General features: G+C 54.1%; 1 protein-coding gene across 1 annotated transcript in view; it reads left to right on the forward strand.

Moving 5' to 3' along the window:
- RREB1 (ras responsive element binding protein 1) overlaps positions 1-13576 on the forward strand; it is a 125246-nt gene extending 111670 nt beyond the window's left edge. Inside the window, 3 exon segments of the mRNA XM_045811524.2 lie at positions 3089-3253; positions 7930-8757; positions 10102-13576. Coding sequence (XP_045667480.2) covers positions 3089-3253; positions 7930-8757; positions 10102-10619 — 1511 coding nt within the window. The 3' untranslated portion in view covers positions 10620-13576.
- The last annotated feature ends 9225 nt before the right edge of the window (positions 13577-22801 follow it).

The raw sequence follows: 22801 nt of genomic DNA on the forward strand, positions 1-22801 counted from the left end.
GGAGAGGACAGTCCGCTGTCCCTCCCCTCTCCCCCTCGTTTAGGCCACAGGCCAAGAGAACACAAAGTGCTGTCAGCCCATTTCTGCTCCTCCTCATCTTCCTCTTTCTCTAATCCCTTTTCTCCTAAAATGAAGGGTTTGGGAGCCTGGGATGGCTGAGCCTCCAGCTCTGACATTTTGGGATTCTCCCAGTTGGTTTTAGTGCCTTTTCTTTGCTAGCCTGAGGTCCTCCGCACTCACCCTGTCCCACTTGCCGCTCACAGGCACCCGGCATTAGGGTTGAAATCAGTACGATGTGCAGACCTCCGCGTGGAAAGCGCTTTGGACACCAGTGCTGTTTGGCTACTTCTGGCTTTCTGAAGTGGCAACCTTGGCCCTGTTTGCCCAGCCAGCCGTGTGCGCACCTCTGTCACAGAGAGCAAGAAGCCTTCTCCGCGAGGGTGCAAAGCCTTGGAAAGAAGTCTGCGGGCGGGAAGCCGAGTGATCAGACTTACTCTCGCTGTTCATTCTTCTCTTCCCAATGGTCCCGGTGGCTGCCAGATAACATCACGTAGTACAGGGTTGCTCTCTTCTCCTGACTGCTCTCTGGGAGGGAAACGGGCTAGCTGATGGTTTTCTCGGCTCCTGTGGGAGGTGGAGGGAGGCCGTAGGTCTTTGGTGCTAAGGAAACTCCTTGTGGCTGCAGGTACATTTAGGAACACCGCTGAGAGCAGTGACTTGTGGCAGTCACCCAAATAAATGAATCGTGTGATCTTTCCATGGAGATTACCAATCAACAAGTTTTGGGGAAACCTGTCTGATTAAAAATACTGGAGGGGCTCATGCTTTTCTCTGTCCATGCACTCCAGAGAGCACACCACCCTTTAAAATGTAAGACTTGTCAATTAAACGTCAGTAAAAGTAACCAAGTGAGTGAATGAATGCATAAATGTTAGGCTTTTGCAGTGAGAAGGGGAACTTTGAGAGGTTCCTGTTCGTTGTCACATTGAGAACCTTCTGACATCATTGGGTCAGTGTCTGAATTTAGCACAAGATTCTGAATCTTCATTGTGGGGCGTGAGCCTGGCTGTCCAAACCCAGCTGTAAAATCACAGAGTAAACCCTGTAATGGGAAGAAGTAAGAATCTTACAGTTCCTCATCATCCCAGCTTCTGACTGGTTTTACTCCCAGCTGGGTCTCTCCCTCTCAGTCTGGCCTGGCACAGAGAAGCTATGATATTTGATCTTGGACGATAAAATGTTACTTTTCATACTTAAAGACCGAATAATTACGAAAGATTATGTTCAATTTTTAGTGGAAAGCAAGAATAATTTGAAGCATATACCAAAAAATATTAATAATAATAAATAAAACACTTCCTGGGCTTTGTGGAGGGAAACTTTGAAGCAGTCCTTGGGTTCTCCTCTTGATCCTGTAGGTCCCATGTGAGCTCCTTAAAAGCACACATGCCAGGCTTTTGGGTATCTCATTCCATGGTCTTTGCTGGTTCCAGACATCTGTATTCTTAAAAGTTCACTGGTGATTTCGAAGCATCACCTGAAAGGGTCTTGCAACTCAAGAGGGAAGGGATGGCCCCTTTCTTTGCTGCTGATGCTGGAACTTGTCTGGGCAGTGATGTGATGCTGGGTTGCACACCAGCATGCTCTGTGTGAATGGCGCCCCCTGGAGTTGTGTGGTGTGCGGTGCTCTTTCTCCCTTCCCCTTGTGCTAAGCCCCCGGCACCAGGCCCAGGTGGTCAGCTCGCGGTGAGTGCCTGGTCTTGTCACCTGCACAAGGTTGGGCATCCGTGGATCGCCCCTGGGAGGCTGAAGGGCCCCTGTGTTGGTGTTGCGAGGGGGTTGTGCTGGTTGACTTTGCTGGCAGTTCTTGATCACTCATGTGTCTGATTGTGGCCGTCCCAAGGTTATGAGGCACCCAGGGAAGGCTGCAGCTCTGACGTTGTGTTTGTTAGTACACAAAGCCTGTTCTCCTGTCAAACCAGAAACTGGGACCTTAGCACTTGGGGGAAAACAGAAGAATCCAGTGATAGAGTAAATGATTTACCTCCACCTTCTCTCTCCAGAACTTCAGCTCCGCCCCCCATCCCTCTTACCCCCCCTTCCTCCCCTCTCCCTCCTCGCCCTGGCTTTCCCTGCACCTCCAGCCACACAAACCCAGGACAAGTTGCAGAGGACCCTGGTCTGCGTTTTGGAATATTGTCTGTACGGTTACAAAAGGAATCAAATTGGAAGATTAAGACAGGCAAAGCAGAGCAGAGAACTCCTCTCTCGGGAGCTACCCGATGGTGGAGTGGGGTGGAGGCAGGGCCTCTCAGCCGCTTCTCTCCACTGGCAGGTCTGTGGCCCAGAGCACTTGATCTCCCAACACAGACTCGGTCCTTTGTGGGTCACTATGTACTACTAGCAAGGGCATAGAGCCAGGGGAACAAAGAACCTGTAATGCAAGGAGCGGGCCTCCTTGCCCGCTAGGACTGCAGTGAGCTCGGGCAGAGGTCACCGTAGCACTGTCTCAGCAGGTCGGACAGGAGGTGGTGCGTTTCCCTGCTTCAGGGCCACTGCAGGCCGGGCAGGTGGGCGGGCCACACCCGCCTGGCCAGGGGGAGGGGAATGGCTCCTGGGGACATCCTGGGCTTCACGATGCCAGTTTGATTTCCCAGCGTCAGAAGTCCGCCAGAAATTACCAAGAGGTGGCTTATCTTTGTGACAGACTGGAGGTGTTTCCTTGCTGTGCTCTAAAATCCCTTTACTCGATCTTTTTTGTTGTTACTGTTAAGATTTTTAATTGTAATACTGTTGTTTTAAACGTCTTGGTTTCATTGTTAACTTTTAATATTTTGAAGACAAAACCTTCATTCCATTTCACTCAGGATAAGGGAAGATATCACTTGAGTTGTTGATGTTACCAGTATTTTTTTTTAATGTGTGCGTGTGCATGTGTGTGTGTGTGTGCGCGTGTGCGTGTGTTTTAAAGGAAGGGGTTGGATGGGGGGGAAACATGCCAATTGTCCCAGGGGAATGAATGGAAAGCGACTTTTTTTTTTGTTGCAGTAGAAAGCCAGATAAATATATATTTTTTTTCCTGCTTCAGGTCAGAAACCCTTCCCTTGTCAAAAATGCGATGCCTTCTTTTCTACCAAATCTAACTGTGAACGCCACCAGTTGCGCAAACACGGAGTTACCAACTGTTCCCTGAGAAGAAACGGGCTTATCCCCCAGTCCAAAGAGAGTGATGTTGGACCCCATGATAGCACAGGTAGTGCTTCCGGGTGCTGGACAGGAGGAGAGGGACAGAGGAGGGCCACTCCGAGAGCTCTGCTGGCACGGTAGCAAACTCCAGCCGTGCAAGCATGGCGGCTGCCTTTCCCATGCCTCTCTCTGTAGGACTCGGCAGGCGGTCCCTAGAAGCGGGCCCTGCCGAGAACTGGGAGCATGCGTGCAGCAGGAAGGGGCCTGGGGAAACACTGACGGTGCCCCTAGATCGCTTTCCTGAGCTGCTAGAGGAGATCTGTGGTACTCCCAGCAGACCCTCTCTTCCTGCTGCGGGGCCCCTCTGGAGGTGGGAGACGAGGTTGGGCAAGCAGTTCTAGCTCTCGGTAGGATCACATCTAAGAAGGATATGAAACCCTACTGGCTTGGGGTGTTGTTTTCTCTAAGCCCAGCCTCTGCCGCATCCTACAGAGCAGGGATGGGCTCCCTCCGATGTCAGGTTATTTCAGGAAGTAGTGATGCCCAGCCCTCCACAGGGGAGTGGTGGGTGGGGAGGGGGTGTTTTTCTCTTCAATAACTCTCTTCCCAGTAAAAAACTTTGTCTTGTTTGAAAAAGCACTCTGCATGTCCTTTCTTTAATCACATCTCTGCTTGACCTGAATCCGGGTATTATTCTCATGTGCTGATATGTGCTTCCTTCCTCCAGCCCCTACAGAGCAATTAACGGCTGCTCAATGCGTCTCCTGCCACCTTTTTTTTTTTTTTTCCTTACAGCTTCTGTATTCAGTCCTGTCCTCTATTCATTACATTCCAGCATCTCCAAGTCCTGGGGTTCTGTGCCTCCCACCCCCCCGAAACAGATCAGAAAATTGGCTGCTGTGCGTTACCTACATACATGACTGGTTGGCCATGGGTTAGTAACAGGTGTGGATTCAGCCCTGCAGATCTTGAAAGCTTGACATTTCCCCATTGCTCAAAGCCAGAGAGGTTCTCCCCAGAGGCGTTTGTCCAGGGCTGTAATTGTGTCCTGTGCTTCTCTCTCTCAGATGTGGGTGGGGGTGGGGAGCTGTGTTGTCTGGGAGCCCCCTCCTTCTCCCCAGCCCCCTTGTCCAGCAATGCTGGCAGGAACTCAAATTTGCTGCAGACGATCACTCTTAACGTTTAGTAGCTGGCCACTGTGTCACCTGGTAAACCCCGAGCATTTTCTTGAAGCCTGGTTTAAGAAAGCAGCTATGTGATTCTACCCATAACGGTCCCAAAAGAGGGAAAGCAGTGGATAATCGAGGTCAATTGAGGGGAGCCCTCCGTTTCCCAGGGTGGCAAGGAAGAACCAAGTGCTGGGCGCACATTTTCCATTCAGCTTCCTGAGCCTGAGGATGAGTGTGGAACCCGGGCCTCCTGACGACATCCCGGGGGAGGGGGGCAGCTGTAGGAGCCTGCAGACACAAAGCTAATCAGAATATACATCTTAGCTTCAGTTCAGCACCAAACTTTACATTGTGGGTGTATTTGTTTTTTAAATTTGCTGTTACACGAGTTCTTTTTTGCCAGAGCCCATCCAGGCCCCTTATCTGCCCTATTCTGGACGTTGTGTAGGGTTTCTTTAAGGGACGAAACCTCTGGAAAAAGAAAATTCACTGAAAGCTGTAATGTGAAACCAGCAAAGAGAAAATAAATGTTTGGTTTCGTTGTGGTCACAATCCATACATAGTAAGAAAGAGGGACAAAGGAGTCAGGGAGGGGTGGAGTTCAGTGATTTCAAGGAGAGCTGCAAAGCCAGCTGAGCATTGCGGGAGTGTGGGGTGAAGCTTGCTTTTGGTGCTACCTCCCGTGAAGTTAAAAGTGAGGCTTTAGAGGAAGACCATAAAAACAAAACAAAAAGGGCAGGAAATGACCAAGGAAGTTCTTGAGGAGTTTTCTAGGTTTATATGCCAAGCTTCAAGTCCCTAAACATGTGTTATAAGTCTGACTTTTTCAATCATATAAGTTCTTTCAAGAAAATATTACCTAGATTCCCCACCCACCCACCCAAGGAATGCTAACAGTGCTGCTACGAAGGGGCCCATCAGTCATTGGCCTGAAGCTCTTTGTTCACTTTCTCGAGGGCAGAGAGGTTCCCTAGCCCACTTTGTCTTTGGGGGATACTCGTGGTTCCTCAAGTGATGCCTGTGGGAGCCTTCATATTTGGGGGGCGCCTGCACATGACTTTCTAAGTCAGGAGAAACGTGGACGCTTCATACCGCTCCTTACGGGCATCGCCCCTACCAGCCAGAAGAGCGCAGGGGGCAGCACGCACAGCACCGCAGGACATGCTTCTGGGGAGGCGAGATGCACATGGTCGCTTCCCCAACAGCGTGCCCTTGGCCAGGCTGATTGGGTGTTTAGATTGATAGCTGATCACATCAACTGAGGAACATGGAATTTTAGGAAGCAAGAGGTATTTCATCGTCAAGCTGACACGAAAGTCTCCACTTTCCCCCGTAGGAGGAGCTGTGGGTTTATCATCTACGAGTGCTCGCAGGAGTCCCGCTTCCTAGCACAGTTTTCTTAGGTTTAGCATCACGAATGAGGGAACTGGCAGGGACAGAGAATTACCAGGTAAGGGAGGTGGCATTGCTTAGAGAAGCCATCTGTGCTGCTGCTTGCATTTGAAACTGTAGGCGGTTGAAGAAGGTAGGGATCAAAGTAGGACCTGGCATTAGAAGCTGGATGTTCATGAAATGAGAAGAGGCTAAGTCTACTGTTGCCAAGAATCACTTAAGAATCTGTTGGAGTGGCTAGAATTTCAAGGGCACGGGCTGCCCTGTTAAAACACGCCCCCTAGTGGAAGTTTGCTAGAGCACGGCCAAGCCCCCTTTTGTTCACCAGAGGAAGTGAGTTGGCCTTTCAGGGGATTTAGGGTGAGCTCTCCATTATCCACGCTAACTAAGGAAGGGCCCAAGAGTGAGGACAATCTGAGATTAGCATATTTACTTGGGTTTGGTTCCAGAATTCACCACTTTTTAAAATAAGATCATCTTAAGTATGTTCTGCTACAGTGAACTTGAAAACCCATGTTCTTTGGTGAAAAAAAAATAATGACGAGAAACAGCCTAGAATATACTGGGACAAATAGGAAAGTAACCAGAGATCAAGCTTTTTTTTTTTTTTTTTTTTTTTAAGAAACAGCATTCCATACTTTTTTGTAATAGACTTTATACCAAAATTCATTTAATAGATGCTCCCTATTGGGATGATTCAAGGAAACGAGTATAGTTTTTTTTGTAGAATAAGGCCTAGATGTGTATATCTCAGGAGTCCTCTTCTTTAAACTTTTGGGTAATTTATAAAAAATCATTTATTGACACATTTTGTATTCACACCATAAGTATTTGTTTCTTTCTGAAACTTCTTGAGACACTCAAGTAGTGCCCGTCAAAAGGCACAGTCCGAATAAAACCAATGAAATGATGTCAGTGGAAGTATAGATGGGTGTAGGTGAGCCAAAAGCCCCAGACAGGTGTGACCATGGCAAGGGTAGGGCCAGCTCCTTCGCCCCCTGCCGTAGGACCGCCTTGATGGCAAAGAATCGACCAGGTAGAGGGGTACAGGTGGACATGGTGGTACGTCTGGTCACGTATGTGAGGAGCCAGCTTAGGTGCCAGAATCCGCTGGCTCGGGCACTGTAATTAGGGATCTGGCATACGGAGGGACGTACATCGGACCTGGGTGCCACGAAACTGGATTTTGTCAGCCCGATTGTCAGAGGAATTTCTGAATCCCTGCAGTAGTAAGTTGGCCACTGGATCGATAATTAAATAGTGGGTCTCAGCCACAACTTCACGGTCTTCGCACATAATGAAGAAGTCATTAAGCCCTCATTCAGCCTGAGTGAAGAGCAGATGGTGCTTCTGATAAATGCTGTTGTCTGTTGGGTGTCATTGGTGTTGCCACAGTGCCATCCCTTAGGAAGGTCATTAAAAACTGGGAGACTTCCACATTTGGTTTTGCTGTGAAGGGTGGACAGGTAGGAGCAAATGAAGAGCTAGGAGATGTTTCCACTCACTGCGTGGGGTCCTCACAACAGCCAGGGAGGCCTGGAGGTGTGCATGCATCGCCTTTTCCACCTCGGAACTCTGGGAACTAGCCGGCAGGCGAGAGCACGTGTACCGTAGCACAGAGTACACGCTTTGGGCCATTTCTGTGAGACGCTCATCAGGTACTACGTTCCGGGAGCGGTCCTGTGTGTGTTGCATGTTTGTATAATCTCTTTGCACTGGAAAAATAACTTTGACAGCTCCGCTTCCTCAGCCTCCCTAGTGCTGCGAGTTTCTGGAATGCACCAACTCTCCTCTCTCGCCGATCCTTCTGTCTGTGCTGCCCTGAGTCGCTCACACCTTCCTGGGGGCCTGAGCATCCCTGTGTGTGGCAGTGGAGGGCGCCGGGCACCGCTACGGGGGGCAGTGGAAGGGGAGGGCCAGAGCTCCGAGAGCAGCTGGCCCCTTGACTCCAACCTGTGTGTATGTGGAGGCTCCTTTTGCCTTTTGTAAACTAACCCCAGGTTCACGACGGCCTTCCGGGGATGTGAGTGGGAACAAGGAGTGGGGGGAAGAGGCATCCTTGCTGGGGTTGGCATACAGGCTTGGGGAGGTGGTTCCAGCCGAGAGTCCCAGTGGGGCTCTTGGAAGGCGCGTGTTGGGTGGCGTTGGGCCTCAGCCTGTGCCCCTGTGCTCGCTCCCGCAGATAGCCAGTCGGACACAGAGACACCAGCGCCGGGGGGCGAAGTGCTGGACCTCACCTCCCGCGAGAAAGAGCAGCCCACGGCAGAGGGAGCCCCTGCGCCCAGTCAGGTCCAGGAGGAGCTCCCGGCAGAGGAGGTGCCGCGGGGACCGGCCGCGCCCCCCGGGGATGGGGAGGCGCAGGGAGCTGGGGAGAGCCAGGAGCACGAGGACAAGCGCGGAGTGGAGGAGAGGGACGAGGACGCGGACGGCCCGGAGGAAGACACCGTCAGCAACAAGAGCCTGGACCTCAACCTCGCCAGCAGGCTGATGGGCTTCAAGCTGGCCGAGGGCGACGCGGGCGCCACGGGCAGCGGGGGCCCCGCCCAGCAGGACCAGAAGTACGCCTGCGATGTCTGCGGCAAGAGCTTCAAGTTCCAGGGGACTCTGAGCCGCCACAGGAAGGCGCACGGCCGCGAGGAGCCCCAGGAGGACGGCCCGGGCGCCAGCGGAGGGGGTGCCGAGGGCCCGCTGCCCGGCCCCGCTGCGGTCCCCGCTCCCGAGCCAGAGGAGAAGCCCGCCCTCCCCCCGGAGGAGCCCCTGGCGGAGGGGGTGGCCTCGTCGTCGGAAGCCTCGGGGGAGAAGCAGGGCGAGGAGGCGGAGGGCGCCTCGGACGGGGAGAGCGTGGCCGAGAAGAAGTCCTCAGAGAAGAGTGACGACGACAAGAAGCCAAAGACGGACTCGCCGAGAAGCGCGACCAGCAAGGCCGACAAGAGGAAGAAGGTGTGCAGCGTGTGCAACAAGAGGTTCTGGTCCCTGCAGGACCTGACCCGGCACATGCGGTCGCACACAGGTAAGGGGCGGGGCGCCTCTACTCCCCACACCTGCCGGGCCTGCCCGCCGACGGCCGCCTCGGGCCTGGACGAGGCCCCTCCCCGGAAGCAGTGCGGCCCGGCCCTGGCGTGCGCGCGGGCCCGCGAAGCTGCGTTGTTTCCTTCGCAGTTGGCCCATGCTAGCTCCTGGCAGGGTCACGGAGGGGTGGCCCTTCAGCAGTGGTAGTTTTGAGAGCATTTTGGTCAGCTCTCTGAGCCACCATTTTCCTAGCTGTAGAACGGGAGGAGGGCTGCCCTGTCCCATAGAAGCATCTAGAAGAATGTGGGTGCTGGCTGTTTGGGGCCCGTGGTGAGCCTGGGAAGGACTGGGCTTGTGGCCTGGGGAGCTGGCATAGGGCAGGTGCTCTGCGGGACTCTGTGGGAGGCACCTGGGCTTCATCCTCGGCCGTTCGGGGGAAAGTTGGCTGCACGTGTGCACAGCCGGGGGCTTTTCCTTTGCCGGCTGTGTGGCAGCCTGACTGATGTCACCGAACAGGAGCTTCACAGGCATGTCAGGGCGGCCGTGTTCCACACATGTCCTTGCTCCTTCTGGAACTCCCCGCCTACAAACCCTGGAGAAGGGGCCATTGTTTTGGTAGAAAGGAGGAGACCAGGTTATACTCACAAAGCCAAAAGATTTAAACCTATCCCCCCCCCCCCAAAAAAAAACCCCACCTAGAGCCTGCATCTTGGTCTCAGCTTTCCGCCTGTCCCTCCCGTGGCAGCCATGGTGCACACATTCTCCCCACACACTCCTCCGCCCCGCCGCTTGGGGATTTGGAGGGCTCCGGTGTTTGGCTCCCGGCAGAGAGATATTCTTGGGCTCCTGGCAGGTGCTGCGCTCAGCTGCTCACAGCCCATATTTGTGAGCGAGAGGGAAAGCCCCAGCTGCTCTGTATCAGAACGCGGAGTATGGTGCCTCTGACTGGGGAGGTGCCACTGTCATGCGCAAGCCACAGGAGTGGCGCCCTGTCCCTGTGACAGGGACCCTGCTCTGATCCTCCCCTGAGGTTCTTTTCAGGCCAGTCTGGGTGTCCGTGAGGCTTCCACCTGGGGACCCTGGTTCCTGCCTCAGTATGTGAACAACCAAGTTGGAGAGATGGAAGCGAGAGTGAAGCCCAGGCCGGCCCCTTGCATTTCTGCTCCCTTATTTTGCCAGTTCAGACAATTAGGAGGGTTCCTCCTGAGTCGGGGCGGGGGCCTGGCCCCTACTACCTGCTGCTCCTTTTCCTGCTCACACGGCTGCCGCTCTTGTGTAGCACAGAGAGCTGGGTACTGGTGGCCTTACTGTTAACAGACACGACCTCTTTCTCCCGTTGCTCCAGGAGAAAGGCCATATAAGTGTCAGACCTGTGAGCGAACCTTCACCCTGAAGCACAGCCTGGTTCGCCATCAGCGGGTCCACCAGAAAGCCAGGCACGCCAAGCAGCACGGGAAGGACAGCGACAAGGAGGAGCGGGGTGAGGAGGACAGTGAGAGCGAGTCCACCCACAGCGGCAACAACCCTGTCTCAGAAAATGAGGCCGACTCGGCTCCACCGGCCAGCAACCACGTGGCTGTCACCCGGAGCCGGAAGGAGAGCCTGGCCAACGCCACCAAGGATCCCGGCCGCAGGGAGGAGCGGGCGGCAGGTCGGACGGCGGGTGCCAGCCAGGCTGAAGCCGGCAGGAGTGCTCCCAGGGCTGCTCCATCAGGCAGCCCCAAGGAGCAGGAGTCTCAGGGTGACCCTGACCCGGAGAGCCCGGCGGCCCTCGGGCAGGACCTGCCCGAGCTGCAAGGCAAGAGGCCCGCCCACCCCATCCGGGCCTCAGATGGTGCCTCGCCACTCCTGGGAATGGAATGACAGCCCATCTTGTCCCCCCACCAGCACCCAGACGAAAGCCAGCAGAGCAAAGTGTCCTGAATCTATATTTCATGAGGTTTCCTCAGTGCCCTTCAGCTGTTGGGGAGTGAGAGAGAGAGAGAGAGAGAGACGAGCAGGAGCGGGCCGTCTTGCCCAGTGCCATAGCCTTCCATCTCCGTGCGAGAGACGCAGCACGCACACCTCCAGTGCCTTAAATACTCACCGGTCCTTGCTGTCAGCCTGGGTGTTGTGTTTCCCCAAGATGACTTTTTGAAAAACAAAGCAAATATGTTAATGAATTATTTGGAGAGGACCTTTTCATTTAAGCATTAACGTAACCTTCTGTATTGGTGTGTGTGAGCTTGTTCTTGCGAATCTGTGATAGTAACGTATGTTCTGTGAGCTGGAAACAGACGAAAAAAAAATATGCCCTTGGACACCCATAACCAATAACTGGAAGAAAATGATGTGAATTTCATGTAAATTACCAGAGGAAATATGGATAAGATGTTCTTTTTCTCAAATAGACCTTTTTCTTATTCTGTTTGCTACATGGTGGAGCTGTAATTTGGTCCCCGGTATGGCGGGATATGGTTGATGAAGGTTTCCAATTTGGTGCCAGCCAAAACCAGGAGAGATTCTAGCTTCAACCTTGTACGTGTTTTCAGCGTTAGACATGGTATTACTGTTCAAGTTTCAAGACATCCGTTCTTAACTTCCAGAGAAGAGTTACGCTGGCAACTTTAACCTATGGAGAACATGCACAGATGTCCTATATCTGATTTCCCCCCTTTTGGTATATGTATTATTAATTATTATTATTATTATTATTATTAGTTCATCAGTTTGCTGGTCTCTGCAGTCAGCAGAAACAAATGGGCAATATTTGTCCGGGGAGACCTGGGCTGCCCCCGGGTCCCCATGTGGGCATGTGCCCGCAGCTTTCCTTGGCCCCCCTCCCCCGGGTGGTAGCTCTTCTACTGTACTTAGACAAGCCTTTCTTCCGTGACTGCAGAATCCAGCGGGGGCCAGGAGCTGTCCTCCCGCACGGCCGGCCGAAGAGCAGCTCAGAGAGGGGAGAGCGAGGGTGCACGCGCCCCGCCCGGGGCTTCTGAGAAAGCCAGGCAGCGACGAGACCTGTCCCTCACTGGTCTCCCTGCCAGACCCGGCCCAAGCCTTACCCGCCTGTGCTACTGTCGTTTGCAAAGCGAGGAAGTACTACTACTGGTAATAAAACTGCACATGCAAGATTGGAAGATGAGAAATAGATTTGTATTTACCTTCCTGTGACGTGGGGTTGGTGCTTGAAGCGAAACATGCTGTCTAGTGTTCCCGAAGTAGCCTCAACCCCTGGGTGCGAAAAGGCAGGTTTTGTTTTTTTTTTTTTCATGAGCATCCCATGCAGGTGATAGAATTGCCTCACGGTAGCCGCCAGCAGTGACAAGAGAGATCTCCCTACTGTAGCTGAGCTTGCATTCAGCGTCCTGTCCCTCAGCCGAGACCTCTGGGGCTCCCGAGCCTTCGCTGCCAGGGGCCTCCTGCGCTTGCTGCCCCACTGCCAGATCCTCCGGCCTTCCCCCGGCCACCCCTCCCCGCGCTCCAGCCCCTTCCGGCCCTGAGCCTCCCCCCTCTGCCCACACTCACCAACACAGACCCTTTTCTCCCCACTTCCTGACTGATTTCTCGTGGCCAAAATCCCAACTGCCCAGACTTCGAAGGAAGCTCTATGTTCTTTTGGGAAAATGACGCGCGATCTCTTTGCATGTGAAAGGAAAAAGGTTGAGGTATCTATGACTTTTAACTGTACTGGGGATGTCTGAACCCGAGGTTTGATTTACTCTAGATGAATCCAAATCAGAACCAATGATCCCTTGTTATCACTTTATGCCCAGTGTGGTTTGCTTAGTTGAAAAACCAGTTCATGCATCCCTGCATTTTTTTATGACTATTGTTATTGTTGTTTTTGTTGTTGTTATTATTTGGGGTATCTTGTGTTTTGTTTTTCTCTGCAGCTCTCCACACTAAAACTCGCGACTCTGTGGGGAGAAGCCATGACTTAGCGCGGCGGTGAGATGTAGCAGGAACTGGCCCGGCCGCGTGGCCAGGGGCCACAGCTTGCAATAATCACTATTGAGTTAAAGCTTTATTTAGCCTCCATCTGTACCCTGGTAGTCGATAAGGTCTTGCCACATTTTATTAGTGAGGTTGAGAAATGTATTATTTGTTTGTTGTCCTGCCCCCCCCAATATTAAACTGTGAAATTTGTGATTTGTTTAAACTCTGGGTGAATCGTAGTTTAGTTTGCATGTCCAGCTAATTTGTTTCTATACATTTTGTTTGATTCTCTTTCTCCTTCTCTCAGGGCTTTTACAAAAAAAAAATAGTATATATATATCCATATATATATATATATATATATATATATATATATATATATGGATCTTCTGAAAAGTTTTTTGAGGTGCAAGTTTTTCTCTTGTTTTTCTCTTTGATTTATGGACACAATGCTGAGATTCAATCACTACATGAAACTCCTGGCTGTGAAAACAAAATATAAAACCCAGGGCTGTTTTCCACGCAGCCTGGGGGGAAGCTACATGACAGTCAGATGCTAGTTTCAGAAAGATGCGTCGTACCTTCCACGCTCTTCGTCTCTGTCCTCTCTTTCTTCAAGAAGGAAGTTGATCCCAGTGATTTCAGCCCATGCATTAAACAGGAAACAATAATAAATGTGTAGAATTCATATTTTTCTAAAGGGAACTTAACTGCTGCTACGTGTTATGTACAAAACCGGTTTATGCCACATGAACAGAATCACAGGTTTGGTTTTGGTACTTTTTCCTCTTTGTATTCAGTTTGTATAGTACTTCCAAATTCAAAATGAGAAGAAAAGCTGTTCTGTATCAAACCATCTAAGCAATAAATGTTATATTTTAAAAATGGCAGATTGCCGGTCACACGGCCGTCCTGTGATTTGCTGTCATCCCGCCAGCTGGTCTGGCCCCCTCGCTGCAGCCCGCGCAGGACGGGCCGCTGGTGCCTGGGGCCATCAAGGGACCCGCGAGCCCGCCCTCGCTCAGCACGCCCCCCCCCCCCCCCCCCCCGCACACGGCATCTCGGAGAAGAAGCCTCTGGCTCATGGCTGCAGGTGCAGGGCTGGCTCAGGCGGGAGAGTAGGAAGAGGAGAGAGCAGGGTCTTCGTCGTGATTTCACTGGGCAGCCCCCCCGACTTGGGAGGTGACGAGGCTGTACTGCTCTCGCAAGCCCTAAAGCCAGGAATCGTGTTTTCTGGGCAGCACCTCCTGGGACATCCATTCTGCTTTCTCCTCCTCTGATCGGTTAGAAGGGGTTGCATTGTCCGTGGGCACGGGAGAACCCACGAAGAGGGGAGGTCTGTCATGGTAAAGTCGCAAATGGGCCAAGGCCTGAATCTTCTAAGCCAGGACTCAGAAAGCAACTCTGGAGGAAGCAGGGTTCACTGGCGGGTAACTGCGGATGGGGCTTAAAATGTGCTGACCCTGCTGTCGGTCCAAGTGCCGGGTCACGGACAGACCAGCGCCAGAGTACTCTGGTCTGTAAGGCTTCCAGGGTCCTCTGCTGGGAGACACCCCCCCCCCCACACACACACACAGCCCTCCCTCACCAGCCCCAGGACGCTGGCCGCAATGCTAACCAGGGGTCCTGAACTTGGATTAAATAAGCAATGAATTTGGGAATGACTAGATCCTAACTGGACCAGCCTCTCGAGTCGCGGGGTCTGGGTGCGCTGGCCACCGACGAGCAGCGCGTACAGCCCCCCGCGCCCCCCGCCCCCGCCCCCGTGGGTGGAGTCATTTTCCTGGTGGGATTTGGGCTGCACCTGGTCCGTGTGAAGAACAAAGGGGCAGCTCCCGGGAGCGCGACAGAAGAGACCCAAGACACCCACAGTCTTGCGGGGAGCTCGAGGCCCTGGGCGCGGGTCGTTGTGAGAGGAGGCATACAGGAGGTGAAAGGGGGGTTTACCAAGAGTTGTGCGGGTTGCCGAAGGAGCGTGTCTGGGCGGCCGCCTCCGCCCTGTCCCTGTCCCTGGCACGCAGGTTCAGGCCCTGGGGGGCTCACCGCAGACACATGTCCAGCGTCCCCTCGCTCGCAGGCTGGCGGTCCCGTCGCTGCCCCAGGGCGGAGCCTACGCCAAGCTTTTGTGCCCGGCTTCCAGCTCCGCGCCGGCTGGAGCCCCACACAGCCCTGCGAAGCCCACGTCCTGGACGGCGGCCGGTCTTCCAGGCTGCTGTTCTGGAAAAGGGAGGGAGTTAGCACATGTGCACTGGACGGTTTTTGGCAGAAATTATTTCTTGGTTCCCATAGAAATGTATAGAATGAGCTTCGTTTAACCATAGTGTGTTTATTAGGGAAGAAGGGGGGTGTGGGTTTTCTCTTCTGTGGTGCCTTCCAAGAATCCCGGCCCAGCACAGGTAGCCCTCAGATGTATACCAAAGGCTGTCTTAGCCGCACGCCTTGTGCTGCTTCCTCCCTTTCAGCCCTCTTCTGGACGTCTACTTTCCCTACTGGAAGGGGGAACGAAAGGAACTTATGTTTAAAATCGTCTCGCAGGGGCGCCTGGGTGGCTCAGACAGTTAGGCGGCTGCCCCCGGCACCAGTCGCGATCCCCGGGTCTCGAGCCCGAGCCCGTGTCGGGCTCCCGGCTTCTCCTTCTCCCTCCACCTCTCCACCCTAGTTGTGCTCTCTATCACTCTCTCTCAAATAAATAAAATCTTCAAAAATAAAATAAAGTCCGTTTCACTTTTGTAGTTGTCCAAACGTGGCTGAGGCCTATGAGCCGCCCCGAGCTTGGGGACGTGTTTTAGTCGTCAGTCCCTTCCGGGGATCCGGTTAACGTTGATTCTGCATTTATTCAACAAAGCTGTTCCTGGGCAGCCACTGTGCGCCCAGCACTGTCCCGGGCACGGAGAATACGGCAGGAACAAAACAGATCTCTTTTCCTTGTGGAACTTGGGTCTTGACGGTGGTAGGCAATATCCAGACTAGCCGAGGAGGATGCGGGGTTAATGCAAGTCCAAGGGGAAAAGGAGACCGTGGCAGGGTGTGGCCAGGAGGCATGTGCAAGGTGACCGGGGAGGTCTCAGGACAGCAAGCAGCAAGAAAGTCACCCACGCGGGTGTCTGGGGAGGGCCCTGGAGAGTGAGGCGTTGGGGGAGCCAGCCAGGCCCTGCAGAAGCCATGTGACTGGGGTGGGATGAGCAAGGGGTGTGGCAACGGGGGACGAGGGCAGAGGGGCTTGCTGGCTGCATGTGGACTGTGGAACAATGGGACAAGGGTGGACACAGGGAGGCCATCAAGCGGCAGTCACAGTGATGTAGGCCAGACGTGGTAGCAGCTTGGAGCAGAGTGGTGAGGTGGAGACATTGAAAAGAGGTTGGGGTTGGAGTATATTTTCAAGGGGAGCTGACAGCATTGGATGACCCATCAGATCCATGAGAAGTCAAGCTTGGGGAGTCTTCCCAGAACACACAGGCTCAGAGCTTAGCTGTGATGTCCAGATATTCAGAATTCACTTTTTTAAAATAAAGATTACATTTATGTATTTGAGAGAGAGCAATAGATAGCATGAGTTGGTGGGGGGGAGGGTCAGAGGAGAGGGGAAGACAGACTCCCCACTGAGCAGAGAGCCCAATGTGGGGCTTGGTCCCAGGACCCCGGGATCATGACCTGAGCCGATGGCAGACGCTTAACAGACTGAGCCACCCAGGCACCCCCAGAATTCACTTTTAGAAGAGGGGGCTTCACAAGTGTCCATCAACAGAATAATTGATAAAGAAGATGTGAGATATGTATATATATATAATGGAATATTATAAAACCATAAAAAAGAATGAAATCTTGCCATTTCAACAACATGGATGAAACTAGAGAGTATCATACTAAGGAAAATAAGTCTGTCGAGAAAGGCAAAAACCATACAACTTCACTCATGTGGAATTTAAGAAACAAAACAAACGAACAAAGGAAAAAGAAGAGAGAGGAAAACCAAGACACAGAGTCTTAACTCTAGAGAACAGGTGGTCACCAGAGGGGAGGTGGGGGGATGGGGGAAATAGGGGATGGGGATTGAGGAGGGCACTTGTGATGAGCACCAGCTGATGTATGGAAGTGTTGAACACCTAAAACTAATATACACTATATGTTAACTATACTGGAATTAAATTTAAAAATTTAATTATAAAAATACATAAAAATAAAAGAGGGGGCTTCAGTCCTGAAAATTAACCTCGGTAGAGGATATGTGGCCAATGAAAAAAAAAAAAGAAAAAAGTCCTTAATCTTTTCTGTCCACGCCACCTGAGCACCCCATTTCTAGGCAGCGGCTGCTACTGTCCCTGTGACCGGGAGCACACAAGTCTTTCTGCGGTGGGTCCCAAAGAAACTGCAGCCTCCTCCCTCGCCAGCATGATTTCGGGGCATGCCCCCCCCCGCACCCTGACACCCGCTGCTCCCCCTCCCCCAGCTCGTCGCCCAGCCTGCCTGTCCTCTGCAGGGGGCACTGCGGGTCCTGAGCAAGGATGGGACAGGAGGTGGTACCAAAAGGCTGGGGTACCAGACACATGGTCCTCGATGGGACAGCTCCTCGACGGGGAGGGGGAGCCTTAGGATTTCAAGCCCGGACTGCAGCCCAGTGGCTCTTCCTGAGCAAAACCAGCTCTGCTGGGCCGAGGGGACACTAATCCCAACGGGCATGGCCTCGCTTTCGCATCGCTCTTCTCTAGGACCAGAACGAGCACGTGGTAATAGACGCACGTGAACACGCCACGTGCCTATTCGTGCCTGTCACTCCCTCATATGGTATCTGATTGGGCCCCTCCTGGAGGAGCCACAGCTGGCAAAGTGACCAGTGGGTCCGGGCTTGACCTTGACTCCCTTGACTCTGAAGTCGGTGCTCCTGACCCGCGGGGCAACCATCGCCCTCTGTGCCTTGAGGATTTAGGTCCAAGCAGGGCATCCTGTCGCTGTCCTCTCTCCCCCCAGAAATGGCGTTAAGGACTCCTTGCCTCTTGCCCCTGGTCTCAGGTCAGAACAGCACACGTTACTGTGTGTGATAAAACACACAGCCGAGAATTTACCCGCTCCTCTTCCAAGCGTACAGGTCAGTGGCGTCAAGTACGTTCACGCTGCGTATCATCTGCCTCAGAACTTTGCATCTTCCCAGACCGAAACTCTGCCGCCATCAAACACAAACTCCCCTCCCCCACCCCAGCCCCCCGCAACCAGGTTCTACTGTCTGTCTCTGTGAACTGGACTCCTCTAGGGACCTCCGAGAAGTGGGAGGAACATCACATGTTTGAAAGAGAATTTCCTCAACACACGTGCCCCGAGAGCCTGATAAGTGGGAGCTCAGACAGGGGACAAGCCTGCCTGCGTGGAACTTATCCAGGTAGCAGATGGAGGGGAGGCAGCCCCTGCGTGAGGGGTCCCAAATGTCAGGTCCCTCTGTCTGGAGACACAGCTAGCTGTCTGCCCCCGTGACAGAGAGTCAGGGTAGAGAAATGGCCAAAAGCCGGGTCACAGGGCAAGCTGGCTGGTGTGCAAATCCCAGCTCTGCCTCCTAGGCCTAGTGAATGACCATGTGCCTCAGTTTCCCCATCCCTATGAAGGGGAGAAGAATAATTACCTGCCTCGTGGGATTCCCGTGCAGACTAGAAGAGCTGGATGATACGTCAGGTGCTTGGAACAGCCCCTGCTACCATGTAAGCAAAGCAGACAGTCCGAGTGTCTCCTTCCCGCTGCTCCTCGTAAGAATGCTGTGCTGGTTGCGGGAGGCAGGTGGGCAGAACGTCCACAGGACACCTTCGTTCCATAGATGTTGGGGGAACAGCCTGCCAAGGGGGTCGTGGGGGATGACCTAGCTTCGAGGCCCCAGAGGTCTAGGCCTCTTCAGAGCCCCTGCTGGCTCCCTGGAGGGAGGAGAGCCAGACAAGCAGGGAAGGAGCTCTCCGGTGAGCAGGCCCGATCCTGGCCAGCTCTGCACACACTCAGTCCCCAAGGTCCCAAGTCAGCCCACGGCCCCAGAGCGCACACGTCTCTCTCTCTCTCTCTCTCTCTCTCTCTCTCTCTCTCTCTCGGCCCAGCTGGCCTTCTCCAGTTTGAATGAAGGAAGACGAAGGGCCCCCGAGAGAGTCCTGGGGGCCCCCCACCTGCCTTTGGGCCACGCTGCTCTGCTGCCTGGGGCTGGGGAAACATGGGGGCCTCATCCAAGCAGCCGAAATGCTCCCTGCAAAGCAGGAGAGGCCCAGAAAGCGGCAGGCAGGGCAGTCACCTGGCCACTCCACGCCGCAGGCCTCACGGTGGCTGGGGACTCCACTGGGCCTTGGTGTGCAGCGGACATCCCCCCCCCCGCCCCCGGAGTTGCTGGGAGGGAGGCACCTCGAGGCCTTTAGGAAGGGCCTGCCTCACGGCCTCCCCCCTTGCAGTGAAGGCTGGGGTCTGCCTCCACCAGGCCTGCTGGGGGCGCAGTGCAGCCCGCAAACCTGGCATGAGGTCTGGGCCTTGCTGCCTTGCCACAAGGAGCCTCTCAGGCCCACAGACCAGGAGTCAGCCTCCGCACGGCGGCAAGAGCCCTGGGGGCGTGGGTCACACTGACCTGGGAGCCGGAGCCTGGAGCTGGGTCCCCGAGAACACAGCTGGAGGCTCGCGCTCAAAAGAAAGAGACCATCCCAGCAGGAGGGACGTGAAGCCCAGGTAGGATTTTAGAGTGTTTGGATTCTGGGCCCTTCTGGCAGCAACGCCCCCAGCCCCTGCTTCAGCCGCTCGATGGGCCCACACATAAGTCTGAATCTCCTCGGAGTCTCTGCATTTCTGCCCTACTCATGGGTGCCCAAGGCTCCTTGAAGGGGCCAAGAAGCAAGAAGGAGACCCCACCATGCCCCGGCCTGCCAGCTCCCCGCCTGGGCGCCAAGCGGCCTGGGGCCTCTCCTTGTGCAACCCCAACCCCCCAGCAACTCCCCGGGAGGCCGTGAAATGGGAAGGGCAACCGGGTTTATTTTAAACTGAAAATTGAAGGTTGCTCTTTAGTAACAGCAGAACAGTCCCCTCGGATGCTAGGCTGCCAGCGCCAGTGTCCCAAATAAGAAAGCAGCGGGCTCTCCTTTCCCGTTTTGCTTGTAGGGGACTGAAGCCACAGCCACACGCGGCAGTGACGTGTCTGGCCCTCGCTGTGGGCCGCCCGGGGCCGCCTGGCTGTCGGGGCGGAACCGATGCTGTGGGCCCGGGAGGCCAGGGTGGGGTGCGCCCCGGGCAGCTCCCGGATGGGCCTTTTAAATCAAAGCGATCGCTGCCTGCTCAGGGGAGACAATTAGGGAACCACCGGAGAAAAGGAAGGAAAAAAGTAAAGCAGTCATCTCGCTGCTCAGATGCTATTTTCATTCGTTGAATCCTTATGTGTTAGGGGGGCCCCACTTTTTCTTTCCCCTTCCTCATCTGGGACGTGTTTATGCAGCCGTGTGCCCACTGCAGTGTTCCTCTGGTTTTCTCCCTTGTTGTCACCCACACCCAGGGAGCTGGGAAGGAAAAAGAGTCCTTATCGTCTCAGAGCCAAGACAGGGGCTGGAAGGATTCGCCCAGGCCGGCCAGCTCATCGGTGGCCTTGTTAGGATGCCATTGCCCGCCAGAAAAACCCTAAGACAGATCGCGGGTGTCGTGGGGTGCCTGTGATGGTACGTGTTGTCCGTCGAACACCCGGAACACAAATGTGACGTGGGCGCCATCCCGGTGTCCTCACGGTCACTCAGTGCATTCCCACCTCTTCCAGCTCTTTCACCGCAAAGCAAAGGCCACCAGGACGTGGGGTCAGGGTCGGGCCGCTTGGGCCGGGCTCTGTGGGGGGACGGCTGTTCTCTGCCCCACGAGGCGTCTGCTGGGGCAGGGCTTCCCGGATGGACGGATGCTTTCTCTCCCTCCCGCCTGGCACCTCAGTGTGGGTATCCCCCACCCGCATTACCCAACCACTGAAGAGAAATTTCTGGATTGTTTGTTAAAAATTCAATGTCAGGCCTAGTGATTCAGGATCTCAGGAGGTGGGACCCGGCCATATGCATTTTTAGCAAATCCCCAAAGAATTCTGAGACCTAGGAAAGTTTGAAAAATCAGAGCTCCAGAAATTAAAGATGGTCCCCTGCTTCGGTTCCTCAGTGGCACCTCTGGCTGCCCCTCAGGCTCACATTAAGCCAAACTGTTTGCAAAAATGCGCTCTCTGAAATCTAGGAAATGCACCAGAACCTTCCATCCGAGTACCCCTGGGGGGCTTTTCTAGCCTGTGTAGCTCCTCACCAGCCTGTGTCAGCACAGGACCCCACCTCACCCTGGGGCCGTACCCCAGCCCCCAGGAAGGGAGCCTCTAAGAGCCTGTGCCAGGGCTCAGCCTTGGCACCGTGTTCTGGGAACAGGTGCCTGCTCCTGACGCCCCTGCCTGGAACTTCGGGCTGCCCTGTCTTCTGGGACCTGCTTCTCCCTCCACGGGGGGCCGGCTACGTCGTCTGTGGAGCCAGTGCAACACGAAAATGTAAAGCCCTTGTTCAAGAGGCAGGAAATAACCCCTTTCCTTCTCTCCCCCACCCACCGCCTCCACGGTGTTTCTTGTTTGCTATTTAAGGCCACACTGTGTCAGGCATGGGGGAATCCTCATGGAGAGGTGCCCACAGGTGCTGAGACTGCACCCCAGCGCCCCAACATGAGGAGCATACACTCCAACACACCGACCTTCCCTGCATCTGCCCCCCGTCCTCCACTTGGGAAGTGGGGGAGGCAGGCAGCCAAGACCCCTTTCCAGCAAGGTAGGAGGCGGAGGAAAGCGGGACCACACATGAGCCAAGCCCCCAAGCCCCCAAGCCCCTAGTGCATGCTCCCTTGTCCTATTGGACTTCACTCCCAAAGCCCAGTTCAAAGATAGAATCATAAAGAATTTCAAGATGGCGCCCTCAGAGCACTAAACTCCAAGCACTGAGCTGAGTGACTGGGCTGGGTATGCTCCCAGGAAGCAGCCCCAGCCTCAGCCCCTCAGCCCGAAGGTCACCTTCCTAAGTTCCTAAATACCCCCTAGTGGCCCATTCTCCTCTCTTGGAGGTCCAGAATCCAGCCTCTGTGTTTCCATGGGTCCCAGCACCCCTTGGTGTCTCAGGCCTGGCCACTTTGTTCCTGGGGGCTGCTGTCCCCCACTAACCTCAAGCCCAGGGCTTAGTTGCTCGCCCTGGTCTGTACACAGTTGTATTTGCTGCTCTCCTGAGAGTGGTATCGCGTTTCATGATCAGAACCAGTGAGGCGCAGTCAAGCCGGCACCAATGGTGGGTTGGCCTTCCCATCCTCACCACACAAGGTCCCTGCCAAGCCCTGCCCCGAGCTCTTGGTGAAAGCACAGAACTCTGACTTGTGCAGTGTGTACCCAGCTCTGGGACCCAGAAAGGGCCAGACGAGCCAGCAGAACTGCCCCACCCCTGCCTTGCCCACATCCTTCTAGAATCTTCCAGATCATTCCCCCCTGCCTTTCTTTTTCAGCTCACTGGCACCAGGGCAGCAGCCCAGCCCTCCTTCACCTGAGGTAAGTGCTGACTGCCAGAGTTCGGATGCTGCAGGGGAGAGGCAGGGCTGGTCTGTGAGGTGAGGGAAGGAAGAAGGGGAGGCTTTGCCCCTGAGTCAGAGAGGAGCCCTGTCAGCGTGAAAGGAACAGTGAAAGCAAAAGCCAGGGAGGGTGTGAGCAGAGGTGGATGGAGGAGGATATGGGAGTAAATACAAGAGGAGGAAAACACCTAATTTTTTATTGAAACTGAATTATACCATGCCAATGTTCCCTGTTATATACTATCTTTTTTTAAGACTTTATTTTTTTTTTAGGAGGGCACTTGTTATGATGAACACTGGGTGTTATATGTACATGATGAATCACTAAATTAAAAAAATACTATTTTTTAGAGCATTTTAGGTTCACAACAGAACAGAGGAAGGTGCAGAGATTTGCCATATGCCTCTGTCCCCACACTCACAGCCTCCCCACAGCATCCACACCCAGCCAGAGCTGGAAGTTGGTTTTTTGGGTTTTTTAAAAGATGTTATTTATTTATTTGTCAGAGAGAGAGAGAGAGGGAGAGCGCGAGCACAAGCAGGGGGAGCTTCAGGCAGAGGGTGAAGCAGGCTCCTCGTTG

This window comes from Ursus americanus, chromosome 32 (genome assembly GCF_024610735.1).
Source record: "Ursus americanus isolate L20-20 chromosome 32, mUrsAme1.1.p, whole genome shotgun sequence".
Lineage (NCBI taxonomy): Eukaryota > Metazoa > Chordata > Mammalia > Carnivora > Ursidae > Ursus > Ursus americanus.